The sequence below is a fragment of the Antechinus flavipes genome, chromosome 2 (genome assembly GCF_016432865.1).
Source record: "Antechinus flavipes isolate AdamAnt ecotype Samford, QLD, Australia chromosome 2, AdamAnt_v2, whole genome shotgun sequence".
NCBI classification, from domain to species: domain Eukaryota; kingdom Metazoa; phylum Chordata; class Mammalia; order Dasyuromorphia; family Dasyuridae; genus Antechinus; species Antechinus flavipes.
The window spans coordinates 602971664-602989326 of NC_067399.1; the positions used below are offsets into that span (position 1 = coordinate 602971664).

Sequence of the window (17663 nt, forward strand, 5' to 3'; positions counted from 1 at the left end):
CTTTGTAATAAGGATACTGAGGACCTTCTGGTACCTATGGCTGAACCTGTAAGTGTTCCTGCAAATAATGAAGCTGGACAGAAATTCAACTCAGATGTGAAAAATCATCCTGCTGATGAGACCTTGAGTAAAAAAAGTGGAGTAGACTGTCAAAGGCCAGTGCAGAGTCATCAGGGAAATGCATCATCTGCAAGTAACAGCAGCATAAGGATCACTCCGTTGGGAAACCTTGAACCATCAGCAGGGACTTGCTTCCAAAAATCTCACTCATGTTCAGAATTTTCTGTCTCAACAAACTCCAACGATAACAACTCTCCCTTTGAAAATAGGAAAGAGACTTCTCCAGATGGTCTTGAAGGGACGAAGACCAGGACTGAAGATATCCCAAAAAACTTACCACCCACAGAAGTTGAAGAAAACTTGAGCTGTCCTCCTCCTTGTAGTGAACAGGAGCCAAGTCCGATATCAGAATTCCAAAATATGCAGTATGGAGAAAGTTTGAATGGGATCCAAAGTTCAGGTGCGCATGATTCTAAGGAAGAAATTTTGGACAATCCTTCAACAAAAGAGTTGGATTCATCAGTACTAACAAGAGAAAAGTTGCCTCCAGTGATGGACCAAGAGAAACAGTGCAGTGGTGACCAGTCCTTCGGTATTTCTTCTCCTACTGTGGTCAGTTTAAAAGATTCTTCTCTTCAAGATAACTCAAATGTCAAAACAGAAGAAAATTGTTGCCCTGGACAGATACCTGACAAGCCCCAGCAGGAGAAGGAGTGTGCTTTGATCTCAGACATTCGGCATGAAGGAACATGCCAGGAAAATGGGTTTTCTCAGGCAGCTGACATGTATGCACAGCTCAGTAGCTTAGGTAATACAGAAAACACAAGTGAAAATGAGGTCGGGGCTCCGCCTTGTCATGTAAGTGCACCACCATCCATTAATGCTGCTGCCGACATTCAGCCTGCTCCATCAACTGACAGACTCCATATTACACCTCCTGATGCCCCAGAGAAGGTGCTTGATGAAACTTCAAATAGCAGTCAGCTTCTATCGGACACACAGGAGAAAACTGAGGTTTCAGCCCCCTCAAACCAGGAGATTCAAGGGCATCTGTCACTCAGTGGCAAAATCAGCCCCCAGGAGGACCATGTCAGAGAGAATTTTGAAAGTGTATCTGCTGAAGGAGGAAAGAACGTTGCCCAAGGAATCCTGGCTACATGTCTGGTATCACACGAGCCGGGAGAAGCTGTTCCAAACAAGGATTTCCTTCAGCCCGAATGTAACCTTAAGGTGGATGTTGAGCCAGCTCCCAGTGATGGGGAGAATGGAGCCACCTTTGTCTCAGGTAGTCTCTGCCAAGCTGGGCAGAAGTCTGGCAGCTTCAAGAATGACTCATGGCTCAAAAGTGAAATGGGTGGAATTGTCAGTAATGTCTTGAGTGCTTCAGCATGTCAGACCGTCTCAGACAGGCAGCAGCCAGAGCTGCCAACTGCTGGGATATCCAGGCAGACCATAGAGGTAGCTCCTGAGAATCTTAACCTCAATACAAACCGTGCTGTTGGAGGAAAATCAGAAGATAGTAAGACAAAGACTGATTCCATTAAAGAGTCGAGTGTTTCCAGTGAAAGTTCCTGTCCTGAAGGAAAGTCTGTGTTCACTTGTGAGGACTCTGCAAATTTACTTACAGATTACCTTTCACCCATATTGAAACCTGCCCAGGCAAGGGAGGATATATCTGCAGTTAAATCCAAAGAGATCCAAAACGAGAGAAACCTCAAGTCCCAGGCAAGTTCTGGGGAAAATATTCTGAAAATGGCGGAGGTCTCAGGAGAAGATGCCGAGAAAGGTAATAAGAAGGTAGGAGATACCTCCAAGGTGCCTGAGGACACACCCCACGGTGAGAACTGCAGTTTGGGACAACCTAGCATGATGGCCGGATTCCCTGATTTCAAGGCACATATCAGCAAAATATTTGAGAAATCTGTCCTTGGTGCATTGACTGCCGACCGTCCACAGCTTACACTGCAAGAAAAAGATAGGTTTGAATGGAATCCAATGGGAAAGGACTCTTTGGAGCAGCTAAGCACAGAGAAGCATTTACATCATGGTCAAGGAGAAGATTACATCATGATTTCCACTACTCATGATGGACAAGGGGTAGACACACAAGGTAAAGAGGAAGATTTGACTTTAGAGACTGCCTCTTGCCAAACAAACCCAGACAAGTTAACTTGTCAAGAAGGTACAGCCATAGAAAAGTCACCAGGTTTAGCTCCTCCTACCCTGAAACAGAGCCTGCTAAAGACCAACTTGGAAAAGGATGGAATTGCATCTGGTGTCTTGCAAAAAGAAAATAAAACAGAAAAGTCTGAAACAGCTGATGAGAAATATATAGGATTTACATTTGAGCATCAAAAGCTTCAGGGAGAAGGAAAGCAGGGACTGATTTCAAGCCTCCCTTTCGACATTTCTGGGCAGAAAAAACCTTCAGAAAACACCACCCTTTCTAAGAGTGAAGAATATTATATCATCTCTCAGATACATACAGAGGTGCCTTTATCTCAAGAGGGTCTGACTGCTGCAGGAAGCCAGCAGCAAAAAATACCCTCCAGCAGAAAGGTGCCCAGAGATGATGAGCTCTATGCTTCTATTGGCACCAAGGAAGTGGACAACAACCCAGAACTTGGACATTACCAGGAAATTTCGTCTCCACCTGGGGACATTCCAGTCTCTCCTAATGCAAGCAATAAGCAGCTCAGTGCTAGCATGCCAAAGAATGAAAAGAGGCCCCAAGGTGATGACAGTTCTCATGATGATTCAAGAACTTTGGAGACCCCAAAAACAGAAAATGTTATGGATTTACCAAACCCCAGTGAGTTATTAACACACTCTGTGGTTGATTGCTTCAAACAAGAGTTAGGTTTGCAGGACTTCCAGTTAGGTGTCCTACAAGAACCTGGCCTAGTGTTAGAAAAAGTTCCAAAAGCAAAAAGTGAAGTTTCTTTTACTGAAATAGAGTCAGAAGCTCACTCTTCTGAGAGCCAGCCCTTAAAAGGCAGCCCTGAAACAGGTACTACAAGAATGGTATTTAGCCCAGCTTGTGACTCAGCTCTGCAAATGAGTCTCTCCAATCAAGGCCCCGAGGCCCAGTGTGGCTCCTTGAAGGCAGTTCTGGGGATGGAGGAGAAGGATGCTTCTCAATGTTTAGAGAATGAAGCTGGGAACCAACAGACTGACCAACATTCTGAGCATGAATTCACACCACCTGAAAATGAGCTCAAGTTACCAGTCTGCTCACCTCCTGAGCCAGATAAAGGACAAGTCCAGAAACCTCAAGATGTTATTTCAGAAGAGGGACTCACAGAAAGGTACTTAAAATCAATTAATTCTTGTGGGAATCATCATAGCCCTTTCAAAATTCATTAGAGATTAACCTCCTGACTAGAAAAATCAATATAGCATATAGGTGGATTTTTAGGGAATTCTACCCCCTTTATCCAACTGCCTAAATTCTCATCTGCTAATCTCTTTGACTTACAGCAATTTAGACTTAGAACATAAACAATTGAGATAGGAAATATTTGAGGAATCATGACAATTGCTAATTTATCATGTGCTTTCTTCAGTTTTTTCAGTTTAATTTAAAACTGTTTTAAAGTATGAAATGTTTACTTTATGCCCTATGAATTGTAGTGTCATAGGTTAGCAATCATTCATAGAGCATGTTTTTGGTTCCAATGGGAATTCAGATACATCTGTTTTTTAATCTGGATTTATTTAGGAACACATTTTGGGGGGGAGGCTGATATGCTTCAAAACTCCCTCAGAGTTGTTGAGTGTATGAATTTAATTTTTTCCTGTGCATTTTAGTTCAACTGTTGCACGAAGCCCTCATTGGAAAACATGTGTTCATTCAAAGAAACAGAGAAATGAAAACTAACAAATTGTACTTGTTGCTTTCTTCCATCATTTCAGAAAGAGTTCCGAGCCTGATCATTCTCTTCTCCCTCTGGTACCTGAAAAGGATGCTCTAGAAAATCTTACTACTGGTTCAACCAAGTCCAACAAGGATGACAGAGTAGAAAGGTACAGTGACAAACCCCAGTTATTTGAAGAAGTATCATGCCGCCGGTGAATATGAATATTCTAGATATCCTAGAAAGTAATGCAGGCTTCCTAACTTTGGGTTTTTATTTTTTTAAAAGAAGAAAATAGCTATTCTGCATGCTTTAGCATTTATACTAGTAACACAAAAACAGAACAAAAAAATTCTTTAATTCATTTCCTGAGGTGTTAAAAAAGAATGTTTTTTTTCATTTTAAGCCCATTTTAATTTTGAGATAAATTTGTTAAATGTTGGTCTACTACCTCATTCTGTGTCAGTAAGTCCATTTGTTCGTATAGGTCTTGATCTCCCAAGATCCTCTCTGGGTTCTGTTTTCTCATCCCTAAAATGAGGAGATCTTGATAAGATAATAAATAATCTTTCTTCTAAGTCATATATTTCTGTACAGACTTTGGAGTGAGAAAAAAAAGACTTTGACCTTGGCAAATCAGTTAAATCTTTCTATGCCTCAGTTTCTTTATTTTTAAAACAAAGGGATTGGATTTGAGAGTCTCTAAGGTCCCCTCCAGATCTCAATCTATAGAATACCAGAATCCTAGGAATCCCAGACTTGACCACCCTCCACCTCACCCTATTCTAAATCCTACTGTGTTTCTCTTGCCTGCTGTGTGAAGACCCCCATCCTGCTACCAGTAGTTCTTTTCTAAGTGAATTGTCATTTAGTATTGTTAAGAAAAGATGTTCCTTTAAAGTAGTTTCCTTTGGGATTTTCTGGGCTGGGAAAAGAACGGTGCAAAGTTAAGACACATTCATGAATAGACTATGAAATTCTTTTAAGGCTTCAACTCTTTTTGTGGTTCTCTGTGTGAATATACATGTGCTGCATACCAGACTTTAAATTAGTACCTGTGGCTGGCAAAATGCATCATAGCAAGCAGCTGCTGGCATTTTATAAATGATTTGATTAATATTTTGCACATGCTTTAAGAATGTACAATCACCTGTTTTTCAAGTCTGAACACTTCTGCCTTTGGAGCCAGCTGCCTTCAGTGGCCTACAATAGCAACTCTTATTAACTTGGTCCCTGAATGTGCAGGTGCCCAGTGAGACGTACGCATATTCTCCATAAACATATGTAAAATTAATCTCCAATTGGCACTTGTTTCAGCTACTGATTTGTCATACAATTCCTTAGGGCTTTGCTGGTATGTATTTATCACATTCCCACTTAGGGCGTAGGAAAGCATTTGCCGAGCAGGAAAAGAATAGGGCTGTGGGTATTTTTCTTTTTCACATATAGATACGTAGATAAAATAAATATATTATTATAATTACTATTGAACTCATCTTCTTGAGTTCAAACTTAACCTCAGGCATTTATTAGCTATGTGATATTGGGAAAGTCACTTCACCGTGTTTGTCTCAATTTTTCATGAATAAAATGAGAGAAGGAAATGGCAAACCATTCTGGTATCTCCACCAAGAAAATCCTAAATGGAATAATGAAGAGGTGCACATAACTAAAAATAACTGAATAACATATGCATAATACATACATGTATATATATACACACATAAATACATACATACACATATATTTCCGATGTTTAATTGTTTATTAGTCTGTGAGTTTTGCCATAAGCAAAAGCATGGGATCCTGAAATTAGTAGGCACTTAAATATGAGGAAGTATTATGTTGGAATGGAAAGAACCTAAGATGTAGAATTAAGAGACCTGGATTCAAGTCTGGTTTCCTCACTGTCTGGCCATATGACAATGGGCAAGTCATTTGATATCTCTGACTCTAATCTTTATAATGAGGAGAGTAATACATGCACCACAGACTTTAAGGGTCTTTTGTGAGGAAATCATTTTTTTTACTATAGAGTATCATTTAAATGTGAGAAAGTATACATGTGTAAAAGATGCTGGGTGGGTCATCATGATGGACAACAGATGGACTGCCTGACTAACAGATTGGGTCCCCTGTGAATACAAATAGCTGAGAGCCTGAAAAATTGATGGGATGAGCTAATAATCTGTTCTTTGGCAACATGATAAAAACATAAATCTTTGCTTTTCATTTGCTGTGAATTTATATAATTGAATTTATTTCAATATAAAATTTGTGTTGCAATTAATGATTTTTAATTTAGACAGGTTATTGGTTATTTTGGGTAAAATTCTTTCAGTTTACAGATGGGAAAACTCAAGAAAGAATGAATGTAAGAAATCTTTTGAAAGAAAAACCGGCAAGCTTTGGTGATTGATAGGATATGGAGAGGAAAGAATAATATACCCAGAGAGAAGGGGAGGGAGAGAAAAGAGGAGGGAGAGAAAGAAAGAAGGAGGAAAATAGAGCTAAGGCCAGTTCTGAGATTTTGAGATGAGAAGAAAATTGATACTATTGATAAAAATAGGAAGAGTTGGGTAGAGTAGTAGGCTTTAAGAAAAGGTGATATGTTTGGGTCTAGTTATGTTGAATAAAATACCATATATATTGCTGTAAATGATTTGATTTTATAAATAAAATTTCTTGTTAAAAATTATTCATAATCTGAAGACAACGATTCTTTAAAGAGTCCTAAACAATGTGGAAAATGGTAGCTTAATTAGGGGTTAAAATTTTGCCTCTGGTGCTTATTGTTTGTGTGATCATTGATAAGTTACTTAAGGGAAGAGAACAGAATACGCATTTATATGTCTTCTATGTGTTAGGCACTATCCTAGGCACTTAAAAAAAAAACAAATATTATTTCATTTGAGCCTTACAAAATGCTACAAGGTAGATGCTATTATCATCCCCATTTTACAATTGAAGAAACTGAGCTAAATTGGGTTAAGTGACAAAACTACTAAGTTTCTGAAGCCAAATTTGAACTCAGGTCTTCCTTACCTAGGTACTTTATCTATTAATCTACTCTGTGCTTTGGTTTCCTCATCTGTAAAGTAAGGATATTATGCCAAGAGATCTGTGGATTACTTTCCAACTCTGTCTCTCTGATTCTATGATCCATGATTCTTGCATATGTACTCATAATGAAAGGAAAAGTGAGACTTCGGGCTTTAATTATTTAGATGGATAATTATATTTTTTTCTAATTAAAATATATATTTAAAATTTATTTAGTTTAATTATTTTTAGAAAAAAAGAAAAATAGAAAAGGAATACAAAACAAAATAAGTGCAGAACACTAGGGAGGATTCAAAACATAACAACAAATTACCAGATCAAGAAAGCATATATATATATATATATATATATACATACACACACACACATCTGTTAGTAGAAGAAATTATGTTCATGAATGTCCTTTTTTTCCTTTATTTCCTTGTAAATTGTTCTTTGGTTTTCTGCTGTACACCTTTATTCTTTTTCCCTCTTTCATCTTCCCTATGACCTTCAAGCAAGCTACAGTTAAGAAAAGATATTTTTATGTATATGTAGATATATACATACATACAACTCACACATACACACACACACCTCACATATACAAACATGTCTTTCCTATCCTCTTTAAATTCTGCTCCATAACTTGCCTTGCTATTACTTCACCTTCCCCCACCCAAGGATCCCTCCCTTGTCTTCTTCCCTTACCCTTTGCTTCCCAATCCACACATCCCTCCTCCTTTCCTCCTTTCCTCCTTTCTTCCTTTTTTCCTTTCCTTCTTTTCTCCTTTTTTCCTTTCTTCCTTTCCTTCTTTTCTCCTTTCCTCCTGCCTTCTGCCTTTTGTCTGCCTTCCTTCCTTCCTTCCTTTCTTCTTTCCTTCCTTCCTTCCTTTTGCAATTGGGATTAAGTGATTTACCCAGGATCACATAGCCAGGAAATGTTAAATGTCTGAAGCCAGATTTGAACTTGGGTCTTCCTGACTTCAGGATTGGTGCTCTATCCACTGCACTAACTAGCTGCCCTCCCCTTATGTAACGAATACATAAACAATTTGTCCATGTTGAGTTCCTTAAAACTGATCTTTGATATTGGCTCTTATTTGTTAAATTTTCTGTTAAATTCAGGTGTGGTTGATAGAAAATCTTGAAAACCTGCATTAAATGTCCATTTTCCTGATTCAAAATTATAGATATTATATATGATATTTTTGGCTATAGGCTAGTTCTTTTAATTGTCAGTAGCAATGATTCCAGGACCTATGATCTTTTATTGTAGTCGTTGATAAGTCTTTTACAATTCTAATTGTAGCTCTAGCATATTTGAATTTTTTTGTTTCTTGCAAAATTTTCTTTTTGATGTGGGGGGGTTTAGAAATTTGGCAATAATATTCCTGTGTGTTTTCCAGGAATCTCTGTGAGATGAAAATGGGTAGATTTTTTTCTATTTCTACATTCCCCTCATGTTCTATCACTCCAGGACAATTTTTTTAGATTATTTCCTATCTTACTATGTCAAGGTTCTCTTTTTAATAACAACTTTTTGGCAGTTCAATTATTTTTATAATTTCTTTTCTCGATCTGTTCTCCAGATCTGTCATTTTTCTTAAAAGATGTTTCCCACTCTGTTCTACTTTCTCATTCTTTTAAATCTGTTTTGTTATTTCTTGGTCTCTCATAGCTTCACTGGCTTCCCCTTGCCTAGTTCTAATTTTCAAAGAATTATTTTCATCTTTGAGACTCTGTACTTCCTTTTCTAGTTGGTTAATTTTTTTTCATAATATTATTTTTCTTGGATGGTTTTTATTTTTATTTTTTAGTTTTTCCTCAATGTCTCTCATCTGATTTTTAAATTATTTTGAATTCTTCTATAAATTCTCTCTGGGGGGAAAGGGGAAGCCATTTCACATTACTCTTTGTAATAGAAGCTTTTTTTTTTTTTTTAACAAAGTGTTTTCCTCTGACGATGAACCCTGGTCTTCCCTATATCCACCATATGTTACAATGGTGGAGTTCCTTCTTTGCTGGCTCATTTTATTTAAAATAAGAGGTATTAATATAGGTCTCTAATCATGGGGTGGCGGCATGATGCCTCAGCTACACAAACAGTCCAGGAGGTGACAGTATCTGTGGTTCCTGCTGAGGCTGCAGCTACACACTTGGTATCTCTGCTGAGCTGGGCAGGAGGTGTTTGCACTTCACACAGGTTAATCCCTAGCCTGGGGCCTTTCTTCAGATTTTCTGGGATTGTATACTGAGGGCCTCTGTTCTGCCCCAGTCTTGATTTTTCACTACTCTATGTTTGTCCTGAGGCACAGATTTGTTCTATTTTAGGGGGAAATAAGGAGAGCTTGAAATTTATCAACCTATTCTGCCAACTTCCCAGGATCCTCTTCAGATGAATAATTGATAATTTATTCCTTTACAATGATTTGTGAATATCTGGCATGAAAAGATATAGCCATTGGGTTAGAAAATGAATTTTGGCTTTTCTTTCTTGCTAAATGTGGTGAGCTTTGGGTTGGTTCTCTATCATAAAAAAAGTTCTTCAGAGGTTAGTGAAGGGACTTGATGTTTATTCTATACTTGGGTAGACCTGAGTTTAAATCCAGTCTCAGATAGTTATTAACTGTTTGAGCCTGAGCAAGTCAGGTTAACAACGATTTGCCTCAGTTTCCTCATTTGTAAAATAGTGATAATAATAGTGCCTACCTCCCAGATTTATCCTGGGGAGTCACATGAGATAATAATTATAAAGTACTTACTCCAAAGTACTTAATCCAGTGCCTAGCACTTAGCACATAGTAAGTGCTGTATAAATATTAGTTATGATTATTATCCTTAGTCTGATTCATGTGTCAGTGACCTGACTATTGGCATTGCCACGTGCTTTCCTGTCTTCTTCTGAGTGTTATCAGATATTTTCTTTTCTTTTCCCTTATCTTCCCTTTATTCTCTTTTTGCTTAAGTTTACTGTCTACAGCAGCTACTCAAGGGATGATTCTATTATTGATTTACACAGAAATTTTGACCTGCTCTGAGTCTAATCTGACCTACTACCACCCCTCCTTAGAGTTTACTGTATTGGTGCCAGATTTAATTCAGGTACCCCATCAACTTTAGCCCTACTGAAGCTCAGAACTCCCAAACTCAAGGAATACACCAGCACTATGTACCACCATGCCTATCACATTTTTCTTTCTTTTTGCTGAGGCAATTGGGGTTAAGTGACTTGCCCAGAGTCACACAGCTAGGAAGTGTTAAGTGTTTGAGCCCAGATTTGAAACTCAGGACCTCCTGATTTTAGGGCTGGTGCTCCATCTACTGCACCAACTAATTGCCCTTCACATCTTTTTTTTTTTTTTTTTTTTTTTAAAGCATCTTATCTCTCCAACTTTCTTTCATATAAATTTATCCTGGAAATTTCTCAATATAGACTCAGACTTATAAATGCCAATATTTTATATGTGTGCATTCTATGAAATCCATATTTATACTTTTAGTTTAGAATCTTTCAGGCTCAAGATTTAATTAGTATTCCAAAAAAAGAGTTTGGATTATTGAGGTTAGATGTTAAAAGAGAGTTCATTGTATTCTCAGTTTTACGATGGGAGAATCTGAAGTTTCTAGAAAGATATAGACAGAGATCTTTTTTAATTCTTTTTACCCCAAACCCTTACAGAACAGAAAGTGGTCAACAAAGATACTGAGCATAGTTGTGAGAGGAAGTGGATAATATCACTTGGGGAGGGGACAGAACAGGATAGAAAGGGGACAGAAATTCTGTGGGTTACCACTTTCTAATGTGGTGGCAATGAGAAAGCAATTCTCAAGAACAGGAAAAGAAATGCCAAATCCAAGGAAGTTGTTAAGAGTAGAAACCAAACGTTATTCATTCAAAAAGGCAGGATTTGAAGAGGAGCCCAACCTGTATGGAGTATGGATGTATGAGAACCATCATAAAAAGACCAGGACATAGAAACTAGGGAGAAATCAGAAATACAAGAACCATGTTTGGTATTATAGGAGAAACTATATGCCTATTATCAAGTGGTGGAAAAGACTGATTATAACAACCTTTGCATCTGGGTAATTTGATTATTTTATTAATAAGGTTAGCAAAGTGTTCATAAAAGGATGGTCATTTGGCAATCTCTCTTTGACCAAAGACAATCATGGCAATGGGCTCATAATTTATATACACTCCAATGAAGGGCTGATGTCACCCATCATCATATTACCCTTAGACAGAGAAAATATCTCTACACGAGACCACTCCCAGACTTGAACTTATTTTTTTCCCAGTTACATGCAAAGACGTTTTAACATTAATTTTTAAAATTTTGAGTTCCAAATTCTCCCTTCTTCCTTTCCTAACTCCTTCCCCATGGAGAAGGCAAGCAATTTAATATAGGTTACACATGTATAGTCATGCACAACATTTCCATAATAGTCACAAAATACAGACAGAAAAAAACAACTCAAGAAAAATAAAGTAAAAAAGTATGTTTTGGTCTGTTTTCAGATACCATCAATTCTTTCTCGAGAATGGATAGCATTTTTCAGCATAAGTCCTTCAAAATTGTCTTGGATCATTGTATAACGAGAATAGCCAAGTCATTCACAGCTTCTCATCTTACAGTATGTTGTTACTTTGTACACAGTTTATTTCATTATGCATCAGCTCATGGAAGTTTTTCCAGATTTTTGTGGGAGCATCTTGCTTATGATTTCTTATAGCAAAATAATATTCCATCATAATCACATGATGTAGTTTGTTCAGACATTCCTCAATTATGGGCATCCCTTCAATTTTCAATTTTTTGCCCTCCTCAAAAAGAGCTATTATAAAATTTTTATACATATTGGTCTTTTTTCCTTTGTGTTTTTAATCTCTTAGGATACAGACCTAGTAATGGTATTGCTAGGCCATAAGATATGCGTTGTTTTATATCTCTTTGGGTATAGTTCCAGATTGCTCTACAGAATGTTTGTATCAATTCACAACTCCACCAGCAGTACAATAATGGCTCATTTTCCCCTTCCAGATTTGACATTTTTCTTTTTTGCCCTATTAGCTAATCAAAGAGGTATGAGGTGGTATTTCATAATTGTTATAATTTGCATTTCTCCAAGCAATAGTGAATTAGAACATTTTTAAAATATGGCTATAGATCGCTTTGCTTCCTATAAAAACTGTTCATATCTTTTGATCATTTACAATTTATGTAATGACTCTTATTTTCATAAATTTGACTCAGTTCTCTTTTGAAAAATGAGGTTTTCCATTCTGAAGAGCAATTTAGAACTATGACCAATTGTACATGGATTACTTGCTATCTAGAGGAGGAGGTGGGGAGAAGGGAGGGAAAAATTAGGAACACAAGGTTTTTGTAAGGGTGAATGTTGAAAACTATCTATGCATAAGTTTTGAAAATAAAAAGCTTTAATTTAAAAAAGAGAGAAAAGAGGCCTTTATCAGAGAAACTTGCCTCAATTTCTTTCCACATTTCTGACCCACCTATTTAATCTATTCTCTTTTCATCCTGTCCCTCTTCAAAAGTGTTTTGATGCTGACTCCCCACCCCAATCTGTCCTCTCTTTTATCACCACCACCCTTTATCTCCTTTACTCCTCCTTTTATCCTGTAGGGTAAGATAGAGTTCTATACCAGTTGACAGTGTATATTTGCCTTCTTTGAGTCAATTCTGATGAGATTAAGGTTTACTCACTTTCCTTTACCTTCCCTCTCTTCCTCTCCATTATAAAAGCTTTTTCTTGACTCTTTTATGTGAAATAATTTACCATATTTTGCCTCTTGCTTTCCTATTCTCCTAGTACATTTCTCTTTCACCCTTTACTTTTACTTTTTAGATAGCATCCCTTCATATTAAACTTGCAACTGCACCAATTATCCATATATACTCCATCAAACTGCCCTAATACTGAGAAAATTCTTATGTTATAAATGTAATAATGTAATGTAAACAGTTTAACTTTATTAAGTCCCTTATGATGTCCTTTTCCTGTTTTTATGCTTCTTTTGAGTCTTGTATCTGAAAATCAATTTTTCTATTCAGCTATGGTCTTTTCATCAAGAATTTTTGAAAGTCTTCTATTTCACTGAATTTCCACTTTTTCCACTGAACAATTATACTTAGTTTTGCTGGGTAGGCGATTCTTGACTATAATCCGATCTCCTTTTGCTCTCCACAACATCATATTCCAAGCCTTGCAACCTTTGTATCTTAAAGGAGCTAGTAGATTGGAACCCAGACACAAGGCACACAAGGCTTCCATTATTTATTCCATTTATTCTACTGATACATTAAAGGGAAACCCAACAAGACAAAGCAAATAAAATGACTCTGAGAAATCACCATCAGAACAATTTGGCCAGTGGAGTCTCTTACATTGAGAAATCATAGGCAAATGTCTCCTTGACTGGTAATCTAGCTTGTAAAACTTGGTGCAATGCTTTCTGAAACCACCCAATCCTGCTGTGAGGAAACTGAGTCATTACCCTCCTGAGAGTTTGTCTACCATCCTGCAACTTGATGGAGATAGCAGTTAGTTTGTTTGTTTTAGCTCCTCCAGGTAGTGAGAAAGGCAATAATAGTCACGTGTTACTCAGGGCTGGGTATTTGTACTAAGGACGGTAGGTGTAGTACAATCAAGAGACAAATAAAATTCACATATTATTACTCAAATACTTCTGTGGACCTATGATGTCACTGATGTGGGAGTTCCCTCCAATTATGCTGACTAATTATAAACTGTCCCCGCCCATCCTGGGCAACTCCTCTTCATGTTTTCCTAGAACACCTTACCAGAGATGGAACTATAAGCTAGCGCCCTTTAAAAGGGATTTAGTTCTTTCTATTAGTCCATCCTCAAAACAACCCTACAAACTTGGTAGTGAAATAGCTTCCATGTTTCAAAATAAGGATATTGAGACTCTGCTCATGTAAATGCCCATGGTCTACTAGCTATTAAGGGGCAGAGCTGGACCTGCTTTTAGTGCAATCCTTTCTTCACTTAAGGTATCGTTAAACTTGAATGGCATAGTTATAGCTCCCAGGCAGAGAAGGCAGGAGTCTTTGGACTTAAACTGAATCGTACCCTTGGCTCTCTTTTCTTTTATGTGTGGCTGTTCTTTGTTCCTTGCTTCTCTTTTTCCCTCCCTCCCTCCTTTCCTTCCCTCCCTTTCCTTCCTCCTTCCTTTCCCTCTCTCCCTCCCTCCTCTTCTTCCTTCCTTCCTTCCTTCTTTCCTGCCTTCTCTCCCTTTCTCTTTTCTTTTCTTTCCTCCCTCCTTCTTCTCTTCCTCTCTCTCCCTATTTCTCTCCTATCCCTCCCTCCTTCTTCTCTTCCTCTCTCTCCCTATTTCTCTCCTATCTCTTTCTCCTTCCCTCCTTTCCTCTCTTCCTTCTTCTCTCCCTTCCTTCGTTCCTTCTTTCCTGCCTTCCTACCTGCCTTCCTGTCTTCCTTTCCTGTCTTTCTGCCTTCTTTCCTGTCTGCCTGCCTGCCTACCTGCCTTCCCTTCTTCCTCCCTTCCCTCTTTCCCTTTCTCTCTCTCTCTCTCTCTCTCTCTCTCTCTCTCTCTCTCTCTCTCTTTCTCCTCCTTCTTCCTTCTCCCCCTTCTTTCCTCTATTTCTCCCTTCCTCTCTTTCTCCCTTCCTTCCTCTCTTTCTTTCTTTCTTTCTTTCTTTCTTTTCTTTCTTCTTTCTTTCTTTCTTTCTTTCTTTCTTTCTTTCTTTCTTTTCTTTTCTTTCTTTCCTTTCTTCTCTTTTTTCCCTTCCCTTCTCTTCCCTCCCTCCTCCTTCTTTCTTTTGGACAGGCTGATAGTTGATCAACAATCCTTCACGGATAGGATGTTTTTTTCCATGATCTCTATCTGTGTTCTTAAATGACCAAGAAAGTCTGGCTGAGTCTGGAAGAATTTGCAATTTGTACAAAGAGGAATAGTCACATGGAAAAGTGTTGTGTGTGTATGCCACATGAAAATGTGGTAATATTCATGTGTTATCTCTTGTATATCCTACTTCAAATTCATTAGGTGTAATCCTAGCTGGCTCTCTGCTGTCACTCATCTCTACAATGACTATTCCAAACTTTTTCTTCTCTCCTATTGTTCTTAATTTCACGTCCACCCGTTAGCCATAAATTCTGAGGAGCCTTGAAGAAGCATATTACCCCCATCCTAGAAAAAAAAGGTGATAGACTCAGGTACAGAAAAAAATTACATTTTTTAGAAACATCTACTAGTGTAGATTTGCTTGATTTGATTATGTTTGCCATAAAGTATTTGCTTTTTAATGGAGAAAAATAATCTGAGAAAGGAAGAATAGCAATAATGATTTAAAAGCAAAGAAGAAAAGAAAAAAATAGAATCACTGAAAATTTATATATATGTAATTTCCCTCAATTACATATTAAAAGAAATTTTAACATTTGATTTTTTTTCAGTTTTGTGTTCCAAATTCTTTCTTCTTTCCTTCTTCCTTTCCTTCTCCCTTGATAAGTTATAGATGTACAATTATGTAAAATATTTCCATATTAGTTACTTTTATACAAGAAGATTCAAAAGAAAAAAATGAAAGAAATTGAAAAATGGCATACATCAATCTGTATTCAAACACTATTAGTTCTTTCTTTGGGGATGATAGAATGCTTCATCATTAGTCTTTTGGGAATGTCTTGGATCGTTATATTGCTAAGAATAATTGTCATTCACAGTTTTTTGTTGCCTAATATTGTTGTTATTATGTATAATGTTCTCCTGATCATTTCATTTTGCATTATCAGTTCATGTAAGTCTTTTCCAGATTTTTCTGAAATCATTCTGGTTGTTATTTCTTGTAGCACAATAATATTCTATTACAATCATATGCCACAGCTTATTCTCCAATTGATAGGTATCCCTTCAATTTCCAATTCTTAGCACCACAAAAAGAGCTGCCATAAATATTTTTATATACATAGTTCCTTCCCCACTTTTTTATGTCTTTGGAATATAGACCTAGCAGTGTCTTTTCTAGATCAAAGAGTATGCACAGTTTTATAACTCTTTGGATATAATTTCAAATTGCTTTCTAGAATATAGCTATCTCTTTTAACAAAGATTAAAGAAAAAATCACTTTAGCAAAATCAACTAACATTGTCTGTGTTGACTTCAATATCCCATACATGAGGAAGTTAGATTAGGTGACATAACAGTTTTTCCATCTCAGTTTTTCTCATTTGTTCTTTAAGAGGTCATTGAAACCCTCTCTTTGTTCTTGCCTATGCTTTTCTTCTGTCCTCATCTTCTGGTGTCCATTTCTTGCTCTGTTATCAATGACTTCTATGATTCATTGACTAGAATGTTTTAGTGATGTCTTTGTGTTTTCTTTTCTTTTTTTTTTTTTTCTTTTCTTTTCTTACATCACAATCATTTCTATGTCCTTCCAGGTTGAACATTCCCTTGTAACAAAGAAAAATACTTAAGCAAAAACACCTGGCATAGAGACTGCTTCTGACAGTGTATATATACAATAAGAGAACAGTAATTGTTGGGGAACCTAAAATTGGAAATTTTGTTTATATTTCTGAGCCAGAAGAGCTGATCTCACTAAACACACTTCTAGAGTCTTCGTCTCACCAATTATGGCCATGCCAGATTTATCACCACAGAGTTTTCTCATTTGTGCAAAGTGGTGAAATTATGTCCCTGAATTTAGACAGCCCAGTTTGACTGTTAGTGCTCTGTGAGCAGTTTGAGTGATCACTGAGGCTTGCTTTGCTTTAGCATGACCCCAGACTAAACCATCTGAGGAAAAAAACCTACAATAGGAGGGGGGAAGGGGAAAGAGAGATAGATTATAATTTGCTGAGAAAATACAGTGTTGGTTCCAAAATAGTTTTGGGACCTCGTTGCCTTGGCTTTTTAGATCTTTCTCTCTCCCTGTTGTTTGTCTCTCCTTCCCCTTTCCTCTCTACTGCCAACTGTATTCTTTAAAAGAAATAGCTATACTACTATGATTTACAGCTTAAGAATAATAATAATTTTGTATTAAATTATAGCCACAGCTTTGTAAATTAAAGGAGAAAATACTAGTCTCATTATTTTTGCAACTTTGTTAAGACTTTGAGGTCAGGTATTTTTTATTATTGTTTCATATATTGTCTCTTTTGGATTTTTTTTTTTTTTTGGAGATTTCATGGCATATTCAAGAGCAAGATAAATTTTAAATAATCTCTTTAGTAGAATGGCAGGTATGGTGGAAAAGAAAGATTTGTGTTCAAATTCTGACTCTGATTTTTTTATGTATATGACAATGGGCAAGCGGAGTCATTTTTGGAATTCTTATGCTCAGGGAAAATTCAGGGAAGGGAAAAGGCAGAGGAAGAAACTCTAGATGTTAGTGAGAGTTAGAGAGAAAATCTAGTTTATAGCCCCTCGTCCTGACTAATGGTACATAATCACCCAACTAGAGAAGGTAAAGAAATTGAAGAAGTGGGAGAAGGAATATGGAGGATAGAAAAACAAGTCCTAGGAGAGGTACATCATGGCAAGTCCTAAGAGAACTACATCATGATAATGATGTCTTGGAATAGCTGCCCTCAGCAATGGGTGGGGTAATAAGGTGTGATTGAACATGCAATATGGATTGGGCCAGTGGAACACCATGAGGCATGGAAAAATGAAGTGGGGTTCCCTTGGA

At 37.2% G+C, this 17663-nt stretch overlaps 1 protein-coding gene across 11 annotated transcripts in view; it reads left to right on the forward strand.

The window, feature by feature from the left end:
* Nucleotides 1–1312: 1312 nt before the first annotated feature.
* The window catches only part of TACC2 (transforming acidic coiled-coil containing protein 2), a 228748-nt gene continuing 212397 nt past the window's right edge, over nucleotides 1313–17663 (forward strand). For 3 of the 11 annotated variants that reach the window (XM_051981574.1, XM_051981582.1, XM_051981580.1), the window contains exons 1-2: nucleotides 1320–3368; nucleotides 3976–4086. In XM_051981574.1, coding sequence (XP_051837534.1) covers nucleotides 1411–3368; nucleotides 3976–4086 — 2069 coding nt within the window. In that variant the 5' untranslated portion in view covers nucleotides 1320–1410. Of the gene's footprint in view, nucleotides 3369–3975; nucleotides 4087–17663 lie in introns of all 11 variants that reach the window. The other 8 variants (XM_051981575.1, XM_051981583.1, XM_051981584.1 and 5 more) reach the window with 7 other exon arrangements.